Source organism: Mandrillus leucophaeus, unplaced genomic scaffold (assembly GCF_000951045.1).
Source record: "Mandrillus leucophaeus isolate KB7577 unplaced genomic scaffold, Mleu.le_1.0 Scaffold203, whole genome shotgun sequence".
Taxonomy (NCBI): Eukaryota; Metazoa; Chordata; class Mammalia; order Primates; family Cercopithecidae; genus Mandrillus; species Mandrillus leucophaeus.
This window is the reverse complement of record NW_012102066.1, coordinates 1,526,109-1,552,072: the sequence shown is the minus strand read 5'-3', so window position 1 is coordinate 1,552,072 and position 25,964 is coordinate 1,526,109. Positions and strand designations below refer to the sequence as shown.

At 41.9% G+C, this 25,964-nt stretch overlaps 1 protein-coding gene across 1 annotated transcript in view; it reads right to left on the bottom strand.

The window, feature by feature from the left end:
- The window catches only part of DENND5B (DENN/MADD domain containing 5B), a 115,810-nt gene that overhangs the window by 35,496 nt on the left and 54,350 nt on the right, over positions 1 to 25,964 (bottom strand). Inside the window, exons 8-12 of the mRNA XM_011979552.1 lie at positions 22,050 to 22,200; positions 11,085 to 11,178; positions 4,418 to 4,549; positions 2,663 to 2,815; positions 1,725 to 1,803 (exon numbers count right to left, since the gene is read on the bottom strand). Of these exons, the coding sequence (XP_011834942.1) occupies positions 1,725 to 1,803; positions 2,663 to 2,815; positions 4,418 to 4,549; positions 11,085 to 11,178; positions 22,050 to 22,200 (609 nt within the window). The remainder of the gene's footprint in view (positions 1 to 1,724; positions 1,804 to 2,662; positions 2,816 to 4,417; positions 4,550 to 11,084; positions 11,179 to 22,049; positions 22,201 to 25,964) is intronic.

Here is a 25,964-nt window from a genome sequence, read left to right as displayed (position 1 = left end):
CCAGGCTGGAGTGCAGTGGCACGATCTCGGCTCACTGCAACCTCCGCCTCCCAGGTTCAAGTGATTCTCCTGCCTCAGCCTCCTGAGTAGCGGGAATTACAGGCACACACCACCATGCCCAGCTAATTTTTGTATTTTTAGTAGAGATGGGGTTTCACAATGTTGGTCAGGCTGGTCTCGAACTCCTGACCTCATGATCTGCCAACCTCGGCCTCCCAAGTACTGGGATTACAGGCATAAACCACCATGCCCGGCCCCTGCACTCTTTCTTAAACTGTGTTAGGCTTATGACCTTTTGTTGTTGTTGTTGTTTTGAGATAGAGTCTAGCTCTGTCACCTAGGCTGGAGTGCAGTGGCACAATCTCAGCTCACTGCAACCTCCACCCTCCCGGGTTCAAGCGATTCTCCTGCCTCAACCTCCCGAGAAGCTGGGACTATAGGCATCCGCCACCACCTGGGCGAGGTGGCTCATGCGTGTAATCCCAGCACTTTGGGAAGCTGAGTAGGGCTGATCACTTGAGATCAGGAGTTTGAGACCAGCCTGGCCAACACGGCGAAACCCCGTCCTTACTAAAAATACAAAAATTAGCCGGGTGTGGTGGTGGGCACCTATAATCCCAGGTAGTTGGTAGACTGAGGCAGGAGAATTGCTTGAACTTGGGAGGCAGAGGTTTCAGTGAGCTGAGATCACATCACTGTACTCCAACCTGGGTGACAAGAGGAGACTCCATCTAAAACATTTCTGAATATTCAAAGTAATCCATACTTTATGAAAAGGTTCCAAAATGGCTGATTCAGTATAAAGCATTTTATCTCAATTAGCTTACCACAGTTACTTCTACTTTTTTGTGAAATAGACGGTTATTTTATATAAAGAAAAGCAAGTGTTGTTGTAAAAAATACACAGTAGGTAAGAACACTTAGCTTAAGAAACCCTACATAATTCTAATTAGCTAAAAAATTATGACACTTCTAACATATTCTCTATAAATTGAAGAAGAGATTCAACTCCTGAAATTTTTTGAGATATATGTACATATTTTTTCCCTGAAAGATCACTAATGATGGTTATAAAACTTTTTATTTTTGAGATGGAGTCTTGCTCTGTTGCCCAGGCTGCAGTGCAGTGGTACCTTCTTGGCTTACTGCAACTTTTGCCTCCTGGGTTCAAGCGATCCTCCTGCCTCAGCCTTCCGAGTAGCTGGGACTACAGGCACCCACCACCATGCCCAGCTAATTTTTGTATTTTAGTAGAGATGGGGTTTCACCATGTTGGCCAGGCTGGTCTCGAACACCCAACCTCAGGTGATCCGCCCATCTTGGCCTCCCAAAGTGGTGGGATTACAGGTGTGAGCCACCGTGCCTGGCATAAAACTTTTAAGAAAAAAAATATTCTGATGCTACTGAGAGTAATGTATCCTTGCATGGCCATTTACAATTCATTGGGGGTTTTCACATGATACCTTGCTTGATCAGCATGACCATTCCAGCCTAGGTAATCTCATTTTCCCTATTTTCTAGATGATGAAGCAGGACTTCAGAAAGGGCAAATAACTTTTTCCAGGTCTCACAGTTAGTCAGTAATACTGCTCCTTCTACTTTATCCCATTATTGGCAAAATGAGTAAATTTTAGCTTGAGAGAGAAAGAGAGCAAGACAAGGCCATATAGTATTGAGTCTTCTCAGAGTCCAATGCTGCTAGTTCTTTACCAATGATGTCATACCTGGTGATTCTGCAAGGTGCTCTTGTTTCTCTTCTCTGTCCTGAAATTGAATTAAATGTGACCACAAAGCCGACTTCCCCTGAAAGCACAAGGTGTGTAAAAATTTCATAAGAAATAATTCATCATAAAATAATTTCTCATCCAAATCATTCATATTCCAATAGCCATTTAGAAGTTTGGTAACCCAAGCTTATTCATTCCTAGCTGTATGACATTCTGAGCATCTTCTGCATGTATCATAAAGGTCATCCTTTGTCTCACTGAGAAGACTGGCAAGAGCCTGGGGAAAGGAAGCAGCTAAGCAAAGGGCCAGCATGGCAGGCAGAAGATTTCTGATGTCTGCTAGGTTGTTACTTAGTTGTATATAATTAGGGCTGTCTACACTGGGTACATTAGTAACCATGGGATTAAAATGCTCTAGCGGCACAGAATGTACTTGTGTACATCTATATGTAAAATATGTTTGGATATATGGAGTGGCAATAAGACAAAAAAATAGAGGTGAGAGGAGAAAGAGAAAAAGGGAAGAAGAAAACACGCACGCATCAGAAAAAAATCAGAAAGGGAGACTAGAGAGACGAAAGCAAAGAGATCATTTGAATTTTTTCACCCTGAATTATTAGATCTAACTTAAAATGGCAAGGAACTGTTAATTCTGGACAGTGACAAAGGCAAACATTTAATGGACCTTACTAGGGATACAGCCTCTGCAATGATGTGCTATTTCATCCTTTCCTGCTTAGCAGGAAAGATCCCAAACCACCTCCTGCTCATGGGTTATATTTTCTTGTTCTGAAATTAAAATGTCTGTGGCATTTTTCTAGTCCCCTTGTGACAAAAGAGCCTATTTGTTTTTTAATGACATATTTTTCTCCTTGTTACATTTCTTCACAGGGCTCTTAACTGGCCATGTCACCAGGACCTCCTAAAACTGTTACCTGCTTGACCTGCAAGCCATGGCTCCATATCCTCTCCAGCAGGTCACAGAGGCTGGCGATCAAGGTGTTCTCCTCCAGGCCGGTGATGTTTGCTTCTCCATGGCCAAGTTCCACTGCTTCGTGTCCCATCTTCTCCACCAACATGCGCTTTGTCTAAGAATATCACGTGTAGTCATAAGGCACCCCAGTAGTGAAACCAAAAACCAACAAGTCAATTACTGAAGTAGGAGACTTGGTTTCCCTTCATTATACCTCTGTTTGCAGATCTGTAATCACCTTGGGAAAAAATCTCTTAATCTTGGTGGTCAACTAATTGGAGTAATATAATTTATATGTTACTATTTTGTCAGAAAAAATGGAGTGTAACTAAAGAGAAAATAAGATAATATTTGTAAGCATCCCCATGTTGAAAAGATGCTTATGTACAACAATTGTCAAATTATTAACTTCTGTGATATTGGGGAATTACAGCAGACCTAGAAAATGTACTGTCAGGGTTGGGTATGGTGGCTCACACCTGTAATCCCGGCACTTTGGGAGGTCGAGGCAAGTGGATCACCTGAGGTCAGGAGTTCGAGACCAGCCTGGCCAACATGGTGAAACCCTGTCTCTACTAAAAATACAAAAGTTAGCCGGGTAGTAGTGCCACAGTCCTGTAATCCCAGTTATTTGGGAAGCTAAGGCAGAAGAATCGCTTGAACCCAAGAGGTAGAGGTTGCAGTGAGCTGAGATTGCACCACTGTGCCAGCCTGCTGGGTGATAGAGCGAGACTCTGTCTCAAAAAACAAAAAACAATAAAACAAGAAAATGTACCGTCAGAATATGGAACCCCATCCTGCCACCACAACTTGCCCTATCACTGCCCCAGCATCTTAGCATACTAAAGATTCTTGCACTTAGTTTGATTGCACTTAAGTAAAAACCAGAATACAAATGGGCAGCTCTAAATTTTTTGAGAACTCTAATTTGTGAATGAACCAGGACTTTCCTTCTCTTTTCCTTTTTTATCTTTTCTTTGTTCATCAAGCATACACCAAAAAATGCAAAGAAAATGGAAATCAGTTTCATGTAAGTTAATTTGCATCAGTCTTAGTAGCTTTTATAAAATGTAAAATGAGAGAGAATCTAGCTCTTTTAGGCAAGAACTTTAATTCACCACTATATTCTGATGCTGAAAATAGTGCATTTATTGAATATGCAGAGAAGGTACTCAAGAAATGACTGTCAAATAAATAAATAAAATTATTAGCTAAAATGATGTTTTAAGTTTTGTCAATTTGTACTGCTACCTCCAAAAAACACAAGTTTCTGAGAGGAGAATGCTGTGCAATATACACAAACCTACAACACAGCCAAGGTATTTTTCCTTATGGGGATGAAAACCATGTATAGACACAAATAAGGCTGTACACAGCTGCATACACAGACACAAGTGTTGCCTTTCACATAAGATGACAACATTCCTGACGCAAATTACGAGTGGCTTAAGACATCTGTTCATGTTGGTGAGGAGGACAGCAACGTCTGAAAAGTGGAGAAAAATGATACAAGGCTCTCATGTCATTGATTCTGTGGGCAATGAAGAACCCATGGAGGTTCAGTACCCCAGTAAAGAGTACATGAGGTCAATGCCACAATAAGAGTTTTCTTCTAGCAAAATTACATGCTTAAATGGGGGTTAACTCAGTTCATCTTAGCCTCACACATGGTGTAAACATGAATACACGCTGTCTGGCATCAGTGAATAATACATACCTTCATTCTACATTCTTTTAATAAGCCTTCTACGAATTTACAGTTGGTCTGTGCAATCACTGCAGGAGAGAGGTCTGACAGTTTGGGTTGCCTCAGGTTTTTTCCTAAACTTCGTGCCTCTTGCATATATTTCTAAAAATTAAGGAGTATTTTTAATGCATAAACATTAGCTATTCTTCTAATCTTCTTAACCTTATACAAACAAGTGCAGAGACAAATGAAATGCAAAAAAGTCTGTAAGTGTATGCGCATAACAACACTTAATGTTTTAGTGCACCAAAAGACAGAGGACACTCATATGCCACCCCACAACAACTGTTAACTCCTGTGAGAAGTAAAGTGACAGAAACCCCATCACATTAAAACTTATTCAAAGTGAGATGACATTTCATTTTGTTTAGTCTTTTCACTGGGAATACAAAAGGTTGTGATTAGTCAGGATTGTGGTTGGGACAAAAAAATTTAGGTGTTTAGATTACAAATCCAAGGTTTTGCAGGAACCCAGTGGTTCTCAGATCACCGATTTCCTCCACTCCTTTCCCCATACAGCAAGACTTAACATACCTCTAGCCTCCAATCTAACCCTTTGCTCTATAATCAAGTCACAACAGTAAAATCAGGAACTTCAGAATCTGGTTGTAACTAATTTTATGACTCAGGCATATCAACTAATGTTTGTGCACCTCAGCTTGTTAAATGGGCATAAAACATGCCCCCCTACCTTCCCAAAAGGCTATAAGATCACTCTGAAGAGCACGATGTGCTTCAAGCGAAAGTGGCCTTTTTCTGTGATGTTTTTGCTAAAGTCCTACCTTGCCTTGTTCTATAATCAAGAGAAAGTGAATTACAGTTACTTTTGGGGTTTTTGGTAACTCTAAGGTATCACAGAAACTTAACCAAATGCTCTTGAGCTTTGGTTAGTGAATTTCTATTAAAAAGAAAATCACTACATGTGATTAGTGCAAGACATGTGCTCTCTCTCTCCTTTCTATGCTGTCTATAAAGGTTCATCCAGGGGCTGGGCGGTGGCTCCCGTCTGTAATCCCAGCACTTTGGAGGCTGAGATGGGTGGAGCACCAGAGGTCAGGAGTGTGAGACCAGCCTGGTCAACATGGTGAAACCCCGTCTCTACTAAAAATACAAAAATTAGCCAGGTGTGGTGGTGGATGCCTATAATCCACCCACTCGGGATTATAGGCTACTCCCCAGCTACTCGGGAGGCTGAGGCAGAAGAATCACTGAAACCTGGGAGGCGGAGACTGCAGTGAGTGCAGATGGCGTCACTGCACTCCAGCCTGGGCAACTGAGCGAGACTCCATCTCAAAAAAACAAAACAAAACGAAACAAAAAACCAAAAAAAAACAAAACAAACAAACAAACAAAAAACCCATCTGGATACCTTGTGTTTACATCAGGATCACAGGGCAGAATTTTCCAAAAAGTCCAAGTGTCTTAGGACCATATTTAGAAAATAACTGCTCTACAATATATAGTAAAAGTAGCAGTTTATTGGCTGGTAGTTGGGGGGCAGCAGGGAGACTGAGACAGCAAGCCAGCACATCCTCCCACAGGCACATATGTGAAATCTATCCTTACTATCTTCAGAGGAGAGCTTGATATTATAAAAGAAGATGCGTAAAATCCTTTGCATTCTTTAAAAAAGAGAGTTTGTACATTTAATATATTTCTCATTTGGAAGAAAACTAATCTGCTAAGTCTAGTACAAATAAAAAAACCCCACTGATTAGGGATTCAACTAATCAGTTTACCTGCTACCTCCCAATCCTTGTGATGAAAGGCAAAATTAACAAAATAATGTTTTTTTCCAGTCCAATCACTTTTACAGTTGTCTCTAATTCTCAATTTTCTCTTATTTCTTTGACCCTCTTAAAAATGTTTGAAGCAGAGGCCAGGCGTGGTGGCTCACACCTGTAATCCCAGCACTTTGGGAGGCCGAGACGGACGGATCACAAGGTCAGGAGTTCGAGACCAGCCTGGCCAACGTGGTGAAACCCCGTCTCTACTAAAAATATAAAAATGTGACAGGCACCTGTAATCTCAGCTACTTGGGAGGCTAAGACAGGAGAACTGCTTGATCCCGGGAGGCAGAGGTTGCAGTGAGCCAAGATCGTGCCATCACACTCCAGCCTAGGTGACAAGAGTAAGACTCCATCTCAAAAAAAAATGCAGAAGAAGTATAAATAAATGTTATGGGAACTGCAGAGTTTATTTTTATTTTATTTTTTGGGATGGAACCTCGCTCTGTCGCCCAGGCTGAAGTGCAGTGGCGTGATCTCAGCTAACTACTACCTCTGCCTCCCAGGTACAAGTAATTCTCCTGCCTCAGCCTCTTGAATAGCTGGGATTACAGGCACGTTCCACCATGCCCGGCTAATTTTTTTTTTTTTTTGAGACGGAGTCTTGCTCTGTCACCCAGGCTGGAGTGCAATGGCGTGATCTCGGCTTACTGCAACCTCCACCTCCCAGGTTCAAGTGATTCTCCTGCCTTAGTCTCCTGAGTAGCTGGGATTATAGATGCACATCACCATGCCTGGCTAATTTTTATATTTTCAGTAGAGACAGGGTTTCACCATGTTGGTCAGGCTGATCTCAAACTCCTGACCTTGTGATCCACCCACCTCGGCTTCCCAAAGTGCTGGGATTACAGGCGTGAGCCACCACGCCCGGCCATAATTTTGTATTTTTTAGTAGAGACAGGGTTTCACTATGTTGGTCAGGTTGGTCTTGAACTCCTGACCTCGTGATCTGCCTGCCTTGGCCTCCCGAAGTGCTGGGATTACAGATGTGAGCCACCGCGCCTGGAGAGTTTGATTTTTACAATCTATCAACCATTACCAGCAGAGAAGTCAAATGTAACAAGGTCTATAGAAATGGTCTGAAGGTTAGTTTTATTTATTTATTTTTTTCTTGAGATGAAGTCTTGCTCTGTTGCCCAGGCTGGAGGGCAATGGCTCAGTCTTGGCTCACTGCAAACTCCGCCTCCTGGGTTCAAGCAATTCTCTTGCCTCAGCCTCTCAAGTAGCTGGGATTACAGATGCTGGCCACCACACCTGGCTAATTTTTGTGTTTTTAGTAGAGATGGGGTTTCGCCATGTTGGCCAGGATGGTCTCGAATTCCTGACCTCAAGTGATCCACTCACCTCGGCTTCCCAAAGTGCTGGGATTACAGGCATGAGCCACCATGCCCTGCCTGTTTTTTGTTTGTTTTTTAAAGACAGAGTTTTGCTCTGTCGTCCACGCTGGAGTGCAGTGGTACAATCTTGGCTCACTGTAACCTCCGCCTCCTGGGTTCAAGCGATTCTCCTGCCTCAGCCTCTCAAGTAGCTGGCATTATAGGCACGCGCTATAATACCTGGCTAATTTTTATATTTTTAGTAGAGATGGGGTTTCACCATGTTGGCCAGGCTGGTCTTGAACTCCCGATCTCAAATAATCTCCCTGCCTCGGCCTCCCAAACTGTTGGGATTATAGGTGTGAGCCACCGCCCAGCCTGAATACTTTTTTTGTTTGGTTTTTGCTTTTTTGAGACAGAGTCTTGGTCTGTTGCCCAGGCTGGAGTGCAGTGGCGTGATCTCAGCTCGCTGCAGCCTCCGCCTCCAAGGTGCAAGCAATTTTCCTGCCTCAGCCTCCTGAGTAGCTGGGACTACAGGCACATGCCACCACGCCCAGCAAATTTTTGTATTTTTAGTAGAGTCAGGGTTTCACCATGTTGGCCAAGCTGGTCTCGAACTCCTGTCCTCAAGTGATCCGCCCACCTCATCCTCCCAAAGTGCTGGGATTAAAAGTGTAAGTCACTGCGCCTATCCCCTGAATACTTTTTAAAGTCAATTATTGGATTAAAAATTAACCACTGTCAGCTGGTTGAGGTTGCTCATGCCTATAATCCCAGCACTTTGGGAGGCCGAGGTGGGAGGATCACGAGGCCAAGAGATCGAGACCACCCTGGCCAACATGGTGAAACCCCGTCTCTACTAAAAATACAAAAAAAAAAAATTAGCTGGGCGTAGTGGTGCATGCCTGTAGTCCTAGCTACTTGGGAGGCCTAGGCAGGAGGATGGGGAGGTGGAGGTTGCAGTGAGCCGAGATCACGCCACTGCACTCCAGCCTGGTGACAGAGGGAGACTCTGTCTCAAAAACAAACAAAAAATTAAGCACTGTTAAAAGTTTATGTCCTGTTTTACATAAATGAAAACAAGCTAGATTGTGCCTGTCCTATGAGTGACCAACTTACTGAGCCCCCAGTACATATGGGGCAGGTACAGTTATTAGCCAACAGTGGATTCCATAGGGCCATGTGCAAAGTCTCCTTCTGGGCATCTCTGCTGGAGTCACAGAACTAGCAACATTCCGTGGACATGCACAGAAAGGATACAGGGGGCGGCAAAAGGCCTCTCTTCACAGCAAGAAGGGAGGCTGCCTCTGCAAGTTGCAAAAACAGAGCAACTGCCTTTAAAATAAACAAGTGATGATAAAAATATCATCTGAAGGAAAAAACATATTTCAAGATGAAAAATACAGAACAGAGAGACACTTTTCACAAGAAATGCTTTTATAATACAGTCTAGAAGTAACCCCAGATTTCTTCTGAGATTACTATTGCGTTCTTCTTTATTTCTGCTTAAGAACAAATGAAACAAACCACTAGGAACTACCTATGAAAATATATCCTGTTATTCAATAAACACTGAACGAACTGCTCTTTAATACAGGCTCTCCCAGAATTTTCTAATAAACACCCTAGCCCTTTACCTGGTGTTCAACTTGTGAAGAGAAGACCATTGTACAATAGATTTAAGCTAGTATGACATAATGGGCAGAAAATATAAGCAAGATTTCTAAGTGACTTGTTGCCTCAAGTGAACAGCAGTTAGTGAAAGCCGGCATGCAGGGTAAATGGAAAGAATATTGGCCTAGAAGTCAGGAGTCCTGGGCTATAGGCCCAGCTCTGTCTTTGTGTGCTTTTAACTCTGGGCAAATCTCTTGGACTTCAATTTAATCATGTCAAATTGGACAAAATGACCTTAAAGATTCCTCTTGGCACTGAGATTCTATGTTGATGACTGAACTTTCTGACCACATAAAATACAGACTAGGAAGGGGAAATTAAAATTCTGTGGAGATAAAACCTGGCAAAAGAAAGGCTATTTGAAATTGAATCACATCTGTATTTCTGGAAAATGCTTAAATAAAGGGGAGTCTGTATATTTAATACATTTCCCCCTTTGAAGTAAGGCAATTTGCTATCTAGCACAAAAAAAATCCCACTGATTAGAGACCCGAATGATTAGTTTTACATGTCAGCAGCATAGAATTACTCATATCAGCACACACAAAAACAGAGAGGGAGTAAACATAACAAGAAACAGAGAGCAAAATGGGGAGTGTGAGTTCACATCGCAAGGTCATGTGAGGCATTCTAGAGCTATGTGCACTCACACATGTGTAACATTCAAGTAACACCAAAGACAAGATTGGGGGAACATCTGGTAAAGCACTTTCAAGCAAAGAACATACCAGGCAGCACTCAGAGAAGGATTTTTTAGGAAGTCGTGCAGGAGGAGGTGGACCCTGATCCCACTCCCAGAATGCCATGGAGTTCTGACAGACCAAAAGTTCCCCGGAAGGCTAAGAGGATGGAGAAGTGCCAATGACAGAAAAGCAAAAAAGAAAAGGATAGGGAGAAAGAGACAAGCAGAACAAGCATGCATATGATAAAATCACAGCAAAAGAGAGGGAAGGGAAGAAAATACAGTAGCCAAAAAAAAAAAAGCACTACACAGGTGATGTTTCAGTTCTTAATAAAATGTTTAAAATCATACATGTACGAACACAACAAAAACAAAAGATGTTTGGGGTTATGTTTTCTGCTTTATTTTTACAAATTTGATTCTAGAAAACAGTTAACAGGTCTTCTGACTGGATTTCTCTTTTGATCATAAGAAACAAAACAATCAGGCTGGGCATGGTAGCTCACACCCGTAATCCCAATACTTTGGGAGACTGAGGCAGGAGCACTGCTTGAGCCTGGGCAACACAGCAAGGCACTATATATATGTATACTGGCATATACATATAGTGGCAGATTTCACACAGAAAAAAATAAAAACATACTTGTAATTATTCAAATGGACAATTATGGTCTTATTTTCAAACAGTACAAATAAAGTGTAAGGATCTTAATTTAAAAATAGTTTTCAAACACTTTCAAAAATATAAAGTAGATTCAAAGATTCAAGAAAAAAAAAAATGGTGCCAGCAAGCCAAGAACAAAGCATAGGCAAGTACATCACACTACTTATTACGATATGCTTGAAACTTAGACATGTCTAGGCTTCTCATGTAGACAATTTTTCTCCCAATATGAGACATAGTAACTGAAAATTTATCCTAAACTTGATCTTTACTTCATGTAATACACAGAAAGTCTTGTTTTAGAGCCTTATTATAGATGTCTTAAAATTACAAAAATGGAAAAAAGGGTGTTTTCTGCTATATGCCCATACAAAAGGATTAGTATTTTAAACTATAACTAAACAGTTCTTTTTTTTAAAGAACATTAAGAATCTACACAATGACATCTGCTAGAAGGAATAAGCCTAGTTCATGGCACTTGCTGTGAGGCACCCCAGGAAAGTAGATCACATACCTCCCTCAAGTCGTTGTCCAGCCCAACATGATCAGAATGCTGGCGAAGGCGTTCTTTCCTGCGCTGTGCAGTGGCACTCCGACTTACCCAGCGACTGAAACAACCAAATTATTTAAAAATGTGTTCCTTATATTTAAAATAGAATTAACCATTCAACACAAAAGACTGACACACACATTTTTAAATCAATTATTTAAAAAATATATAGCAGCTTTGTTAAAATATAATTAAAATACCATACTATGCACCCATTTAAAACACACAACCAGTTTTTAGTATCTTTCCAGATACATGCTGTCATCATCACAATCAGAACTTTTAAAAACGGAGGTCAAAAAGGCACAGAATCAATAGACTTTAGATACTTACATACATAACAATAAGTCAAATATTAACTGAGTTAGTCCTTGATTATATTAAGACATATAATAGTAATGCCTTGACTTGTTCACAGTATTATGAATATTTTTTAATACAAAGGAGAATATTCTCAAAACCCATAATTTAGAATTACTTAATTCTAGTGTCCTAAAAGAACAACAGAAATGTATGAAGCTTCCAACTTTTTAAGGAAAGATTTCTATCAAACTTGGCTGGGTGCAAAGGCTTACACCTGTAATCCTAGCACTTTGGCCTGATTACTTGAGGCCAGGAGTTCGAGACCAGCCTAGGCAACATAGTGAGACTCTGTCTCTACAAAACATTTAAAAAGGCTGAAGTGGGAGGATAATTTGGGCCCAGGAGTTTGGGGATGCAGTGAGCCATGACTGCACTCCTGCATACCAGCCTGGATGACAGTGATATCCCGTCTCAAGAAAAATAAAAAGATTCAAACTCAGAAGAGTGAGTACTCATCTGTACAGTCTTAAGGGTTGCGCTCAAAGACCACTGTGATTCCTTTTTGCTCTAAAATTTCATGATTGTGTTTCTGAAGTGATAGCTTGTGTTTATCAGTTGTTTTAGAAAATATTTATAATATAAACTCAGTATCAAAATACGCAGGACAAATGAGTTTAAAATAAAACCTGAGCTCTTTTCCATGGCCTATAAAACTCTAAATATAAACAGACCTCTGCTTCATTCCCTCTGATCTTATATCACTTCTCCCCTAATCACTATGTTCTAGTATAGTAACCTCCATTCTGTTTCTAAACGATCAATAAAATCATTGCTAGTTCTATAATAATTTTCTCCGCTACTGAACTGCTGGTATTGAAACTGCCTTTCAGATGAGATCAGGTGCGTTCAAGGTGGTATGGCCAAAGATGTAAGAGTTGCCTTCCAGCTCAAATACCTTTGTTTTTAGTTAATAATTATTCAACTCACGTGCCCTAGACCCAGACCTGCCCTAGATGATATGAGGGGCTTAAAAATATATGTTTCCCTTATTCAAAGGTCCTTTTGTGGCCAGCCTAGCTACCTACAGACTCCAGCTTAGTGTATATGACTCAACCACCCAGCGATTATCCCTAATCACTCCTTTCTCTCTACCATCTTCATTCAGCCAAGAATTTAGAACCTGGCTCAGTTTTCTTCCCTGCTACGGGAAGTACAAAGACTATATAGATAACTTTGTCTTAAAATTTTGGGGTTGTCTAATATGCAACTTTACCTCCACTGCGCTTTAGACGCAACCAGGACATCACACTAAATCAAATGGTCATCCAGAACTCCTCTACCTGAGAAATCCTGAACTCCACCATCTTAGCCACTGACCCCCATCTCCCATCACATTAGCTCTTCTATGCCTTGACTCTCACTTAAGACCCCTTGTGCTTTCTCTTCTTTCTGTTATGAGCCTAAATTCTGTGGAAAGCCACCTAAACTACTCCCATTCTAGCACTCTCTCCTCTGTAACAATTCTCTACTTCCCTCCTTACCTGCCCACTAGAGCCCCAAACCCTGGATGAAGACTATCCCCTCATTTCCCTATTCCTGTACCCACACAGACTAGTTCTCAATTTCCCTCACAACTACCTATGAATCACTTCACCTGTCTTTTATCAACTCTTCCCCATTCTCCTCAAAGACTACTGCAAACTCTTTACCCTCAGGTACCCTAGCTTCTTTCTTCCTGCCTTCCATGTCAGACAATGCATGCACATAAACATCCTCATCTTTCTTCTGATCTCAAAGTATAAAATATATTAGCCACGGCTCAAAACTGTGTCTTCCACCTGCATCCTTGACCAATTCTCGTCTTTTCAACCCGCTCCATTAGTCACCTCCTCTGCTGTATCACCAATCTCTCAGTGGAATCTCTTCAGCTGACAAGCATGTTGGTCTTCCTCGTGGCCCTCTGTAGTCATGTTAACATCTGTTTCTTCACACCTCTCATGTAAAAATTCTTAAAATATTTATACGTAAGACTTCTACTTATTTACATTTGGATCTTCAGTTCATTTCAAACTAGCTCCTTCCCTTGAAAACACTTTTTAAAGTCTTTTTGTCTGTTTGTTTGTTTGAGATAGAGTCTTGTTCTGTCACCCAGGCTGGAGTGCAGTGGTGCAACCTCAGCTCACTGCAACCTCCGCGTCCTGGGTTCAAGAGATTCTCCTGCCTCAGCCTCCCAAATAGCTGGGATCAAGGGGGCACGCCACCACACCCAGCTAATTTTTGTATTTTTAGTAGAGATGGGGTTTCACACCATGTTGGCCAGGCTGATCTCGAACCCCTGACCTTCATGTGATCCGCCCACCTCGGCCTCCCAAGTAGCTGGGATTACAGGTGCAAGCCACTAATGCTCAGCTAATTTTTGTATTTTTTTGTAGAGACAGGGTTTTACCATGTTGCCTAGATCAGTCTTGAACTCCTGAGCTCAAGGCGATCTGCCTGTCTCAGCCTCCCAAAGTGCTGGGATTACAGGCGTGTCTGTTCCCAGTTGCTTAACCCCGCCCCCCCCACCGCCTTTTGTTTTTTTGGGATGGAGTCTCAGGCTGTCATCCAAGCTGGAGGGCAGTGGCATGATCTCAGCTCACTAAAACCTCCGCCTCCCGGGTTCAAGTGATTCTCCTGTCTCAGCCTCCCAAGTAGCTGGCTACAGGTGTGTGCCACCACACCCGGCTAATTTTAGTATTTTTTAGTAGAGACAGGGTTTCATTATGTTGGCCAGTCTGGTCTTGAACACCTGACCTCAGGTGATCTGCCAGCCTCAGCCTCCCAAAGCGCTGGGAATACAGGCATGAGCCACCGTGCCCAGTCCTAAAAATCCTCTTGATGAAGCCACTGAAATCCCTAAGTGCCAAGTCCAATGGCTATTATTTGATCCTTAGCTTACTCAAACCCTCTTCTACATTTAGTACTGCTGATCACTCTTTCTACTTTAAAGCTCCTGCAATTTTTTCTTTTTTTTTGGAGACAGAGTTTTGCTCTTGTCACTCAGGCTGGAGTGCAATGCCGTAATCTTGGCTCATGGCAACCTCCACCTCCCGGGTTCAACCAATTCTCCTGCCTCAGCCTTCCAAGTAGCTGGGATTACAGGCATGTGCCAACATGCCCACCTAATTTTTGTATTTTTAGTGGAGACGGGGTTTCACCATGTTGGCTAGGCTGGTCTGGAACTCCTGAGCTCAGGTAGGTGATCTGCCTGCCTCCGCCTCCCAAAGTGCTGGGATTACAGGCGTGAGCCACCGCACCCGGCCCACCTCCTGCAATTTTCAACCTCAGTGTTTCAATGAAATAAGCTCTCTCACCTCTGAGACTTTGTCCATGAAGTTTTCTCCCAACTTTCATTCATCTTTCAGATAGATTAGAGGCCACTGCTTCCAGAAAATGTTCTATGACTCTTCCAAATCTAAGTTAGCTACCCATCCTGTACGCCTCAATTATAGTATCTATCACAGAGTATTATAGTTACTTATCTCCATTTTCTATAAAATCTCCTCTAGAAGGGCCAGTATCTTGTCTCTCAGCTATCTTACTAGCAAAGTCTACTATATCACCTGCCCCTTCTCTCTCTCTCTTTTTTTTTTTTTTGAGACTCAGTCTTGCTCTGCCTTCCAGGCTGGAGTGCAGTGGCATGATCTCAGCTCACTGCAAGTTGCAAGATCCGCCTCCCGGATTCACGCCATTCTCCTGCCTCAGCCTCCCGAATAGCTGGGACTACAGGTGCCCGCCACCATGCCTGGCTAATTTTTTGTATTTTTTAGTAGAGATGGGGTTTCACCTTGTTAGCCAGGATGGTCTTGATCTCCTGACCTCATGATCCACTCGCCTCAGCCTCCCAAAGTGCTGGGATTACAGGCGTGAACCACCATGCCTGACCATCACCTGCCTCTTCTATAAATACAATTAAGTAAACAGAGATGCAATCTAACATGTAGGTTTACAGATGTTCATCACAGCATGTATATATGTAATAATACACTGTATTTCCTTTATTCCAAGACTCACATTTGGGCTTTTAAATGTTCCTGAAATTAGGACGCATCTTTCAGTCCATATGCACGTTTAATATATAATTTTTCCTAAAAGCCTTTGAGTTAATTGCAGAACTTACACGAGTAGAATCAATATACTCAAAACAACCGAAATGTTCAACAGTAGAGGGTAGTATACAATGAAATCTCATGCAGTCATTAAAAAATTCAAATTTCTAATAAATATGAGAATCCTCATGATACAGTAATAAAAAAAGTATAACATTCTATAAACATTTTAATTTCATTTCAAAAACAAGATGTGGGCCAGGTGCAGTGGCTCACACCTGTAATCCCATCACTTTGGGAGGCCAAGGCCGAGACAGGACAATCACGAGGTTAGGAGATCGAGACATCCTGGCTAACAGGGTGAAACCCCATCTCTACTAAAAATACAAAAAACCAGCCAGGTGTGGTGGCGGGCACCTGTAGTCCCAGCTACTCAGGAGGCTGAGGCAGGAGAATGGCGTGAACCTGGGAGGCGGAGCTTGCAGTGAGCCGAGATCGTGCCACTGTACTCCAGCCTGGGTGACAGAGCGAGACACTGTCTCAAAAAAAAAAAAAACCCCAAACACAAGATGTGTCCACTCCTGTTCTCCTGCTCCCTTATCCTTGCTATGGAAGAGCATAATATCACATTTTAACATTCCATGGTGATGGGATTCTGAGTGGTTAAAAATGAACCCCATCACTTTCTAATCCAGATTTTTTTTTTTTTTTTTTTGAGATGGAGTCTCACTCTGTCACCCAAGCTAGAGTGCAGTGGCTTGGTCTCAGCTCACTGCAACTTCTGCCGCCCGAGTTCAAGTGATTCTCCTGCCTCAGCCTCCCGAGTAGCTGGAATTACAAGCTTCAGCCACCGTGCCCCGCTAATTTTTGTATTTTTAGTAGAGATGGGGATCCACCATCTTGGCCAGGCTGGCCTTGAACTCTTGACCTCATTATCCACCCACCTTGGCCTCCCAAACTGCTGGGATTACAGGCGTGAGCCACCGCGCCTGGCCAATATTCCAGATTTTTAAAGAGCAAACATTATCTCAATCTATTTTAAAAATTTTTCTCAGCTCTTACCTATCATCCCCATGACCTGTACTCATTACACTATCCTAAGAACACTTTTTTTTTTTTGGGGCAAAGTATCACTCTGTCGCCCAGGCTGGAGTGCAGTGGCATGATTTTGGCTCACTGTAACCTCCACCTCCTGAGTTCAAGCGATTCTCATGACTCAGGCTCCCAAGTAGCTGGGATTACAGGTATGCACCACCACGCCAAATTAATTTTTGTGTCTTTAGTAGAGGCGGGGTTTCACCATGTTGGCCAGGCTGATCTTGAACTCCCGGCCTAAAATGATCCACCATCCTCAGCCTCCCAAAGTGCTGGGGTTATGGTGTGAGCCACCATGTCTAGTTGAATACTTACTCTGGAGTGTATCTTAGACAGCACAGAGCTAGATATAATTTAAAAAATTATCACTTTTGCCACTCAGAAAAAGTCATGTTACATTACTGAAAACAATTTATTATTTTTATTATAAAGAATCCAGTGTGGAAAAAGCTTAAATGAGAATAATGCTTCTTTTGTTGCTTTAAAACTAATTTACAGCTGGGCATGGTGGCTCATCTAATCCGAGCACTTTGGGACGCTGTGGCAGGAGGATCACTGAGCCCAGAAGTTCAAGACTAGCCTGGGTAACACAGGGAGACCCTGTCTCTATAAAACACAAAAAGTTAGCTGGGCATGGTGGCATGTGCCTGTGGTCCCAGCTACTTGGGAGGCTGGGGCAGGAGGATCACTTGTACCCAAGAGGTTGAGGCTGCAGTGAGCCATGATCATGCCACTGCACTCCAGCCCTGGCAACATAATGAGACCCTGTCTCTAAAAAAAGAAAAAAAAAAAAAAATTACATATGCCTTTGGTATGAAGCTTGTGAATAATCTTATTTCAGTCAGTTACTTAGGGGAACACTGGATAATCATTGTTACAATGGTATCAAGGAAGGTAGCCCCTCTCAAAATAGTTTCTTAAGAAGAGAAATAGGTTTATGGTTTATATCAGGGAAAAATGTGCAAAGATCTAGTTACAGATCTTTGAAGTGGAATCCTTGGAAATGTCTCCAAAGCAAAAGATCAATGTAAGACTGTAAAAAGGATACAAAAAGAATCGGGGGTGAATGAAAATTATGATCCATAAAAAAACACGTTAAGATTCTGAAACAGAATACAAATACAACCTGAAGATCTTTAAGGGGAAAGAACAGAATATAAACAACAAAATGTACAAACACCTGGGTGTAGATATTTGATATGGAGGCCTTGAAAATAGCCCTGTAGCAAAAAAAGTCAGTATAACACAAAGTTTGCTCAGGAATTTAAAAAATTAGGGTTAATGGGCAAGATAGTCCAAATAAATAGTAAAAACATGAAACAGAATATAAATACTAACTAATGGACTTATAATAACAAACCAAAGTAAGGCGCAAAAATATAAATGGCATAAAACTGTGCCCTTGGCAGGCAGAAAAGGATAAAGATTAACTTAAATATAACCAGCTCTTATTATATGCTCTGTGGGACAAAATGGCCTACTTAATTTTATTTTCAAAACAGGGAAATGAGCACTGCTTAAGAAAATTGCTATGAAGTCCACACATTCCTGGTCTTGTTAAGTAAGTAATTTATTCTTTGCATTAAACTTTATTTACTGAGCATAATTTTACCAATGATAATCACAACTGCTGAAATACTAAAGACTGCTTATTTGGTTCTGTCTTGTAAACAGCATATGAAGTTCTCTCTAACAGTTGATCCACCATATATACAGGCATGGTTATAAATCCATTTACCCCACAATTGGGACACTGTGGCAGGAGGATCACTGAGCCCAGGAGTTCAAGACTAGCCTGGGTAACATAGGGAGACCCTGTCTCTATAAAACACAAAAAGTTAGCTGGGCATGGTGGCATGTGCCTGTGGTCCCAGCTACTTGGGAGGCTGGGGCAGGAGGATCTTTTCTCTGGACTATATCTACCTGAAATGTAATGACTGAGGCTTAGTGTGGAAATGGGAAACCGTAAGATTATATATAAGGCAAAAACAAGAAAACAAGGCTATAAGATTTCAAAATTAAACTCCTCCTTCCTAAGCACTCCCGATTTTTCTTTCCCACTTTGTTTTTCTTCATACCTCTTACCATCTGACACGTTATTTGACATATTAAGTTCCTTTTTCTGTTTATTTGCACTTGAAAGCAGAGATTTTTGTTGTTTTGTTCATTAATAAACTCCTAGTAACTAGGACAGCCCTCACATATAGTAGGAGTTCCATAAATATTTGCCAAATGAATAAATGAACAATCTAATGCCATCAAAAGAGCCGGGCGCAGTGGCTCACGCCTGTAATCCCAGCACTTTGGGAGGCTGAGGCAGGAGGATCACTTGAGGTCAAGATTTCAGAACCAGTCTAACCAACATGGTAAAACCCTATCTCTACTAAAAAAAAAAAAAAAAAAAAAATTATCCTGGCGTAGTGGTGCATGTCTGTAATCCCAGCTACTTGGGGAGGCTGAGGCAGGAGAATCACTTGAACCCGGGAGGTGGAGGTTGTGGTAAGCTGAGATCGTGCCATTGCACTCTAGCCTGGGCAACAGAGCGAGACTCCGTACAAAACAAAAAGAAAACAAAAACTGTTAAACTAATAGTCTATCCAGATCAAAGTGATTTGAACAATTAGAATACTTCACAAATAAAAGAAAAAATAAATAAACTGATGGCTAATCTGCCTTATGGAAAATTCTCCTAGTTATCATCCACTTCTGAAAAATAGAACATTGTATCTAATATCATTATCTGTAAAGTTTGAACCCTAACAACCATCAATATCTATTAGTGCATTTCTTTTCTTTTCTTTATTTATTTTTTAAAATAAAGATGAAACCTCACTATGTTGCCTATGCTGGAGGTTATTCACAGACACAATCATTGCACATTGTGGCTTCTAGCTCCTGGCCTCAAGAAATACTTCCTCCTCAGCCTCCTAGTAGGTAGTACTGGGGAGTGCCACCATGTCTCACTTCTTAGCACAGTTTTTAAGTTCCGTGTGTATAAAAGCAGGGCCAGCCCTTCACTGGAGGGTGAAACCCTGCAAACTAAGGTAAGTACAATAAAAATTTCAGTCATTAGTTATTTGCTTCTGTCTTGTAAGTAGCATGTTAAATCCTCTTGAACAATTTTCCTCCCCAAGACTTTAGTATAAACATTTGCATTTTCTACAAGAGGAGAAAATTTCATTCTGAATATATAACTTTTCCATATTTCTAGTGAACCATCCTCTAATACTGTCTTCATTAAAGTTGAGACAGCCTTTTAAATGAAAGGTCAATCAAATGAAGGGTTTTTTGTTTTTGTTTTTTTGAAAGAGGGTCTTTGCAAGGTCGCCCAGGCTGGAGTGCAGTGATGCCATCACATCACGGCTCACTGCAGCCTAGACCTCTCAGGTTCAAGTGATCCTCCCACCTGAGCCTCATCAGTAGCTGGGACTATAGTCGCATGCCAGCATGCCTGACTGCCTCCCAGGCTCAAGCGATTCTCATGCCTCAGCCTCCCAAGTAGCTGGCATTATAGCCTCCCAAGTAGCTGGGTATGCACCACCACACCCAGCTAACTTTTGTATTTTTAGTAGAGATGGGGTTTCGTTATGTTGACCAGGCTGGTCTTTAACTCCTGGCTTCAAGTGATACACTCGCTTAGGCCTCCCAAAGTGCTGGGATTACAGGCATGAGCCACCACACCCGGCTTAATTAAAAAAATAAATTTTGTAGGAGCTTGGCCCGGTGGCTCACACCTACAATCCCAGCGCTTTGGGAGGCCAAGGAGGTCAGGTTGCTTGAGCCCAGAAGTTCAAGACCAGCTTGGGCAATAGGACAAAATCCTGTCTCTACAAAAAATACAAAAATTAGCTAGGTGTGTTGGCATGTGCCTTTAGTTCCAGCTACTTGGGAGGCTGAGGCAGGAGGATCACATGAGCCTGGGGAGGTCAAGGCTACAGTGAACCAGGATCAGGCCATAGCACTCCAGCCTGGGCAACAGAGTGAGACCTTGTCTCAAAAAAAAAAAAAAAAAAAACATGTATTTTTTTTGTAGAGACAGGGTCTTCCTATGTTGCCCACACTGGTCTCAAACTCCTGGGCTCAAAGTGATCTTTCTGCCTCGTACTCCTAAAGTGCCAGGATTACAGGCGTGAGCCACCGTGCCTGGCCCAAGTTTTTTTTTGAGACAGGGCCTCGCTGTGTTGCCCAGGCTGGATAATAGTGGTGCTCATGGGTCACTGAAACCTCCACCTGCTGGGTTCAAGTGATCCTCCCACCTCAGCCTCCCAAGTAGCTAGGGATACAGGCATGTGCCACCACACCCAGTTCCAAATGAAGTTGTTGTTGTTGTTGTTTTTAATCTACAATTCTTTTTAATACTATTTTTATTTTTTGAGACAGGGCCTCTCTCTGTTGCCCAGGCTGAAGTGTAGTAGTACAATCACGGCTCACCATAGCCTCAACCTCCCGGGGCTCAAGTGATCCTCCCACCTCAGTCTCCTGAGTAGGAGCTGGGACTATAGGTGCACACCACCATGCCCAGATAATTTCTGTATCTTTTTTGTAGAGACAGGGTTTCGCCACAGTGGCTAGGCTGGTCCTCAACTCCTGGGCTCAAGCTATCTGCCTGCCTCGGCCTCCCAAAGTGCTCAGGTTACAGGCGTGAGCCACCATGCCTGGCCACAACTCTTTCACTTTACTGTTTGGTGTTCCTTTTCTAAGTATTTAAAAGGATACTAATACTAAAAATTTTCTTTTCAAAAAATTTTCTCTTTAGCTCTTCAAGAGGGAAGATGGAGCCTAAGAATGTATCTTGCTACCCAAAGTACTACCCTGTCTTCTCTGGAACCACTCCTCTTAACAAAACCCAGTTTAAGGCAGAGGTGAGACATCTGAAGGCTCTTTAATCTGGAAGGATCTCATTAGACTGGTGTGACAGGCTGTTATTAAACTCTCTTATGTTCTCCTAAAAGCTGGAAAAGGCAAGGAAGGATCATTCCCTAGAAGCCTCAAAGGGAGCACGACCCTGACAATTCCTTGATTTCAAATTTCTACCTCCCAAAACTGTGGAAGAATAATTTCTGTTGTTTTAAGCCACTGAGTTTGTGGTTCTTTGTTATAGCAGCCCTAGGAAACTAATACAGATGATAAAGGTGTAACCTTTCTAAATTCCATTAGATAGTATTATCATTATATTTAAATCGCCATTTAAAGTGTGGCTTTTCCAAGTGTACTTTGCTTGAAAAAGAAAAAAAAATCTCTAGACTTTGGTTTTTTTTAAATGATGGATTTAAAGGTCAAGCACTCACAGAAGTGTCAATCCATATTTTAAATGCATTAATGTGGTCTTGAAAAAAGTAATCAGATAGATGTTTAATAGTTAAGCATTGTCCATTTGAGTTGCAGAGCACCCCACCCTTCATTCATTCCTTCAACCAACTACTCAAGTGAAGAACATGCTTACTTGTTATTGGTTGGTCCTGTTGCCAAGACATCGGACTGTAACTTTGGAAAGAACCCCTGCTCATATTTGCCTTGACCAATTTTCATATCAAGTAGATGTGGGTGGATTGCAGTGTGATCCATTTTCATCAGTCTCTGTTCAATTGATTGGGCTATAAATTAAATTTATAATAAATTAGAGACATTTCATTGCTAGCCCTTCAAAAATAATGCTTCCTCCACTCATGCACCTACAGAGAACCCAATCACTCCGACACTCTGAAACAGACTGTGTGTGTGTGTGCGTGTGCATGCGCGCGTGCATGCGTGTATGTTTCGAGACAAAGTTTCGCTCTTATTGGCCAGGCTAGAGTGCAATGGCACAATCTTGGCTCACTGCAATCTCCGCCTCCCGGGTTCAAATGATCCTCCTGCCTCAGCCTCCCAAGTAGCTGAGATTGCAGGCATGCGCCACCAGTTCCAGCTAATTTTGTATTTTTAGTAGAGATGGCGTTGCATCATGTTGGTCAGGCTGGTCTCGAACTCCTGACCTCAGGCGATCCACCCTCCTTGGCCTCCCAAAGTGCTGGGATTATAAGCGTGAGCCACCGCGCCCGGTCTTGAAATAGATTTTTACAAAGGCTCTTCAGAAATTAGTATAATGTAAGTATAAAAACGTTAACTTTAAGTAAATATTGGATGATTGATTTTCATGGTATTTTCTGCCTTTGTCAAAATCAGGGCAGCGGGGCTGAAAAACCTACAATTTTGTATTGAAACAGTTTCCCTTAAGTGAAAAATTCAATATTCTTACACAAAAATACGGTTCTAAGTACAACATTAAAGAAAATGATAGCAAATAAAGTACTTTTCTTGAGCTGAAATACAAGTTAAAGAGAAGACACATGCACAATGGCCTTATTAACTTTACTTCTTTGTACAAAGACCTATTAAATATTCATGGTTCTCCATCTGTAAAAACAAGCAACGGTGTGAAGTTTATTACCTCACTTTTAGCAGCAGTCACATTCTCATTAGTAGGAGTCATTTACGAGTGTTTATTAGATCAAGAGGGTAATACAGCAAAAGTTAAATAACCAGGCATTTAGAATGTTCAGAGGATAAGAAACTGGCCTTTGGAAGAAAAAATAGGTCAGTGTTAAGATGTGATTATTAAACATTTCTATTTTAAAGCCACTAAAAGTCAGGGATGTTGGAAGATGTCTCAAAGACCCCAGAAACAGTGACCTATTTCTCAGGTAAACAAACAAATAAATAAAACCTGATCTTAAACATTTTAATCAACTGAATTGTCAAGAGCAAATATAATATTTTAGAAGCAAGACTAGGTCTCCGATCCTCTGCCTGGAGATTACTTAAAAGGGGAGAACAAGCAGTAATGGTAGTTGTGTGATAAACAGAACACACTGTGGGAGCTGCTAATTTTGTGACTTAAGAGAAAAACAAGGTGCCTTTATAAATATTTCATAGAATCAGTTTATGTTGCCCCTTTTCCTTTTTTTTTTAGATAGAGTCTAGGCTGGAGTGCAATGGCGCAATATCAGCTCACTGCAACCTCCAACTCCTGGGTTCCAGCGATTCTCCTGCCTCAGCCTCTCGAGCAACAGGGATTACAGGCACCCACCACCATGCCCAGCTAATTTTTCTATTTTTAGTAGAGACAGGGTTTCACCACGTTGGCCAGGCTGGTCTCGAACCCCTGACCCCAGATGATCTGCTCTCCTCGGCCTCCCAAAGTGCTGGGATTACAGGCGTGAGCCACTGTGCCTGGCCACAGTGGTATATTTTCAAGAGTATTATATAATTTCTGCAATGACAGTGGGAGTACCAAACTGTCTGAGAGGCTGAAAGAAAATCTATTTTAATTGGAAAGACTTTCTGGAAGCACACAATTAAGGTATTGGTGCTTAGTTCCATCTAAAAAATTCCATCAGGAAGCGAGAAATGAAATTTGTGCAACAAGGCATTATGCTATTCAAATGGCTATTAAGGCACTGGAATTCATTTTATTCTCTGAACAAGGATAGACAATTTCATTAACTCTACTTCCTAAATTTCCAAAACCACATAGGTAATTGCCACTTCCTGAAGGGGCTCCAAGGATCTACCCTGATTCGTGGGAATATGACAGGGTGATGTTTCTATGGTTACATAAAAGACATCATTTACATACTTCTCCCTTACATACACTAACGCTTCAGCATCATCATTCCTGACTTTGATCTATTTAAGTGAAGTGGGAAAGGCAAGCAAGCAAGACAGGCAGATCAAGGAAGTTCCACATTTGCTGCCTCTCCTTTTTCTCCAGAGGAAAAGTTGCTATCAAATAACTCCAACATTTGAAGGGAAAGAAACAAAAGGGAGGGCCATCAGGTGACAGGTATCTGCTTATGTGGCAAAGAACAGGTTAGGGACCAGGCATAATTGTATAAAATAAGTGTGGACTAGTACATTTTACATAGTTCTTTCTTGAATGAAGAGCTAACATGATGTTAAGGCTTCCTGTGCCAGAAATCAGTCAGACCTGGATTCAAACCATGGCTCGACCAATCACCAGCTATGCAACCACAGGCAAGTTACTTAACCTCTCAGTTTTCTCAACTGTAAAATAAGGGCAGTAATAAAACGAAATAAAAATAAGTATTCCAGGCCGGACATGATGGCTCATGCCTGTAATCCTAGCACTTTGAGAGGCCAAGGCAGGTGTTTTGTTTGAGCTCAGGAGTTCGAGACCAGCCTGAGCAACATGGTGAAACCCTGTCTCTACCAAAAATACAAAAAATTAGCCGAGCATGGTGGTGTGCATCTGTGGTCCCAGCTACTTGGGAGGCTGTGGTGGGAGGATCACTTGAACCCAGGAAGCAGAGGTTGCAGTGAGCCGAGATGGCACCACTGCACTCCAGCCTGAGTGACAGTGAGATTCTGTTTCAAAAAAAAAAACGGGTGCTGGGCCAGTCACAGTGGCTCACACCTGTAATCCCAGCACTTTGGGAAACTGAAGCAGATGGATCGCTTGAGCCCAGGAATTCAAGACCAACCAAGATAAGATAATTACCTTAGTAACATGGTGAAACCCTGTCTCTACAAAAAAAATCACCCAAGGGTGGCGGCACATGCCTGTAGCACCCATTCCCCAGGAGGCTGCAGTAGGAAGATCACCTGAGCCCAGGAGGTTGAGGCTGCTGTGAGCCATGATGGCGCCACTGCACTCTAGCCTAGGCAACAAGTGAGACCCTGTCTCAAAAGAAAAAATAAAAAAAAAAATTCATGAACAACACCTGGCATGCTGACTGACATAGCAAATACTCATGTTGGCTATTAATATGATTATTTATTTAATGGACTATATTACACTCCTAGACGAGACTGGCTAAGACTTAATTTCTTTCTTTTTTTTTTTGAGACGGAGTCTCGCTCTGTTGCCCAGGCGGGAATGCAGTGGTGCCATATTGGCTCACTGCAACCTCCGTCTCCCAGGTTCAAGTGATGCTCCTATCTCAGCCTCCCTAGTAGCTGGGATTACAGGCGCACGACACCACACGTGGCTAATTTTTGTATTTTTAGTAGAGATGGGGTTTTGCCCTGTTGGACAGGCTGGTTCTGAACTCCTGACCTCAACTAATCCGCTGGCCTAGGCCTCCCAAAGTGCTGGGATTAAAGGTGTGAGCCATCACGCCCGGCCTGACTCAGATTTAATTTCAATAAATGAAGCTATTATAATTAATGGCACTACCAAAGCAAAGATACTGTTTTAGTATGTAAATTAAGCAGAATCTAAGATTTACTGTTTTAAATAAATACTTACCCTTTCTTGGATATAGAGAAGAGGTGAGAAGTAAAAAGGAAACATAAGTAGCAAGACAGAAATTAAAAATTTTTCCATTAGACAATAAAGAGAATAAAACAAAAGTTAGGC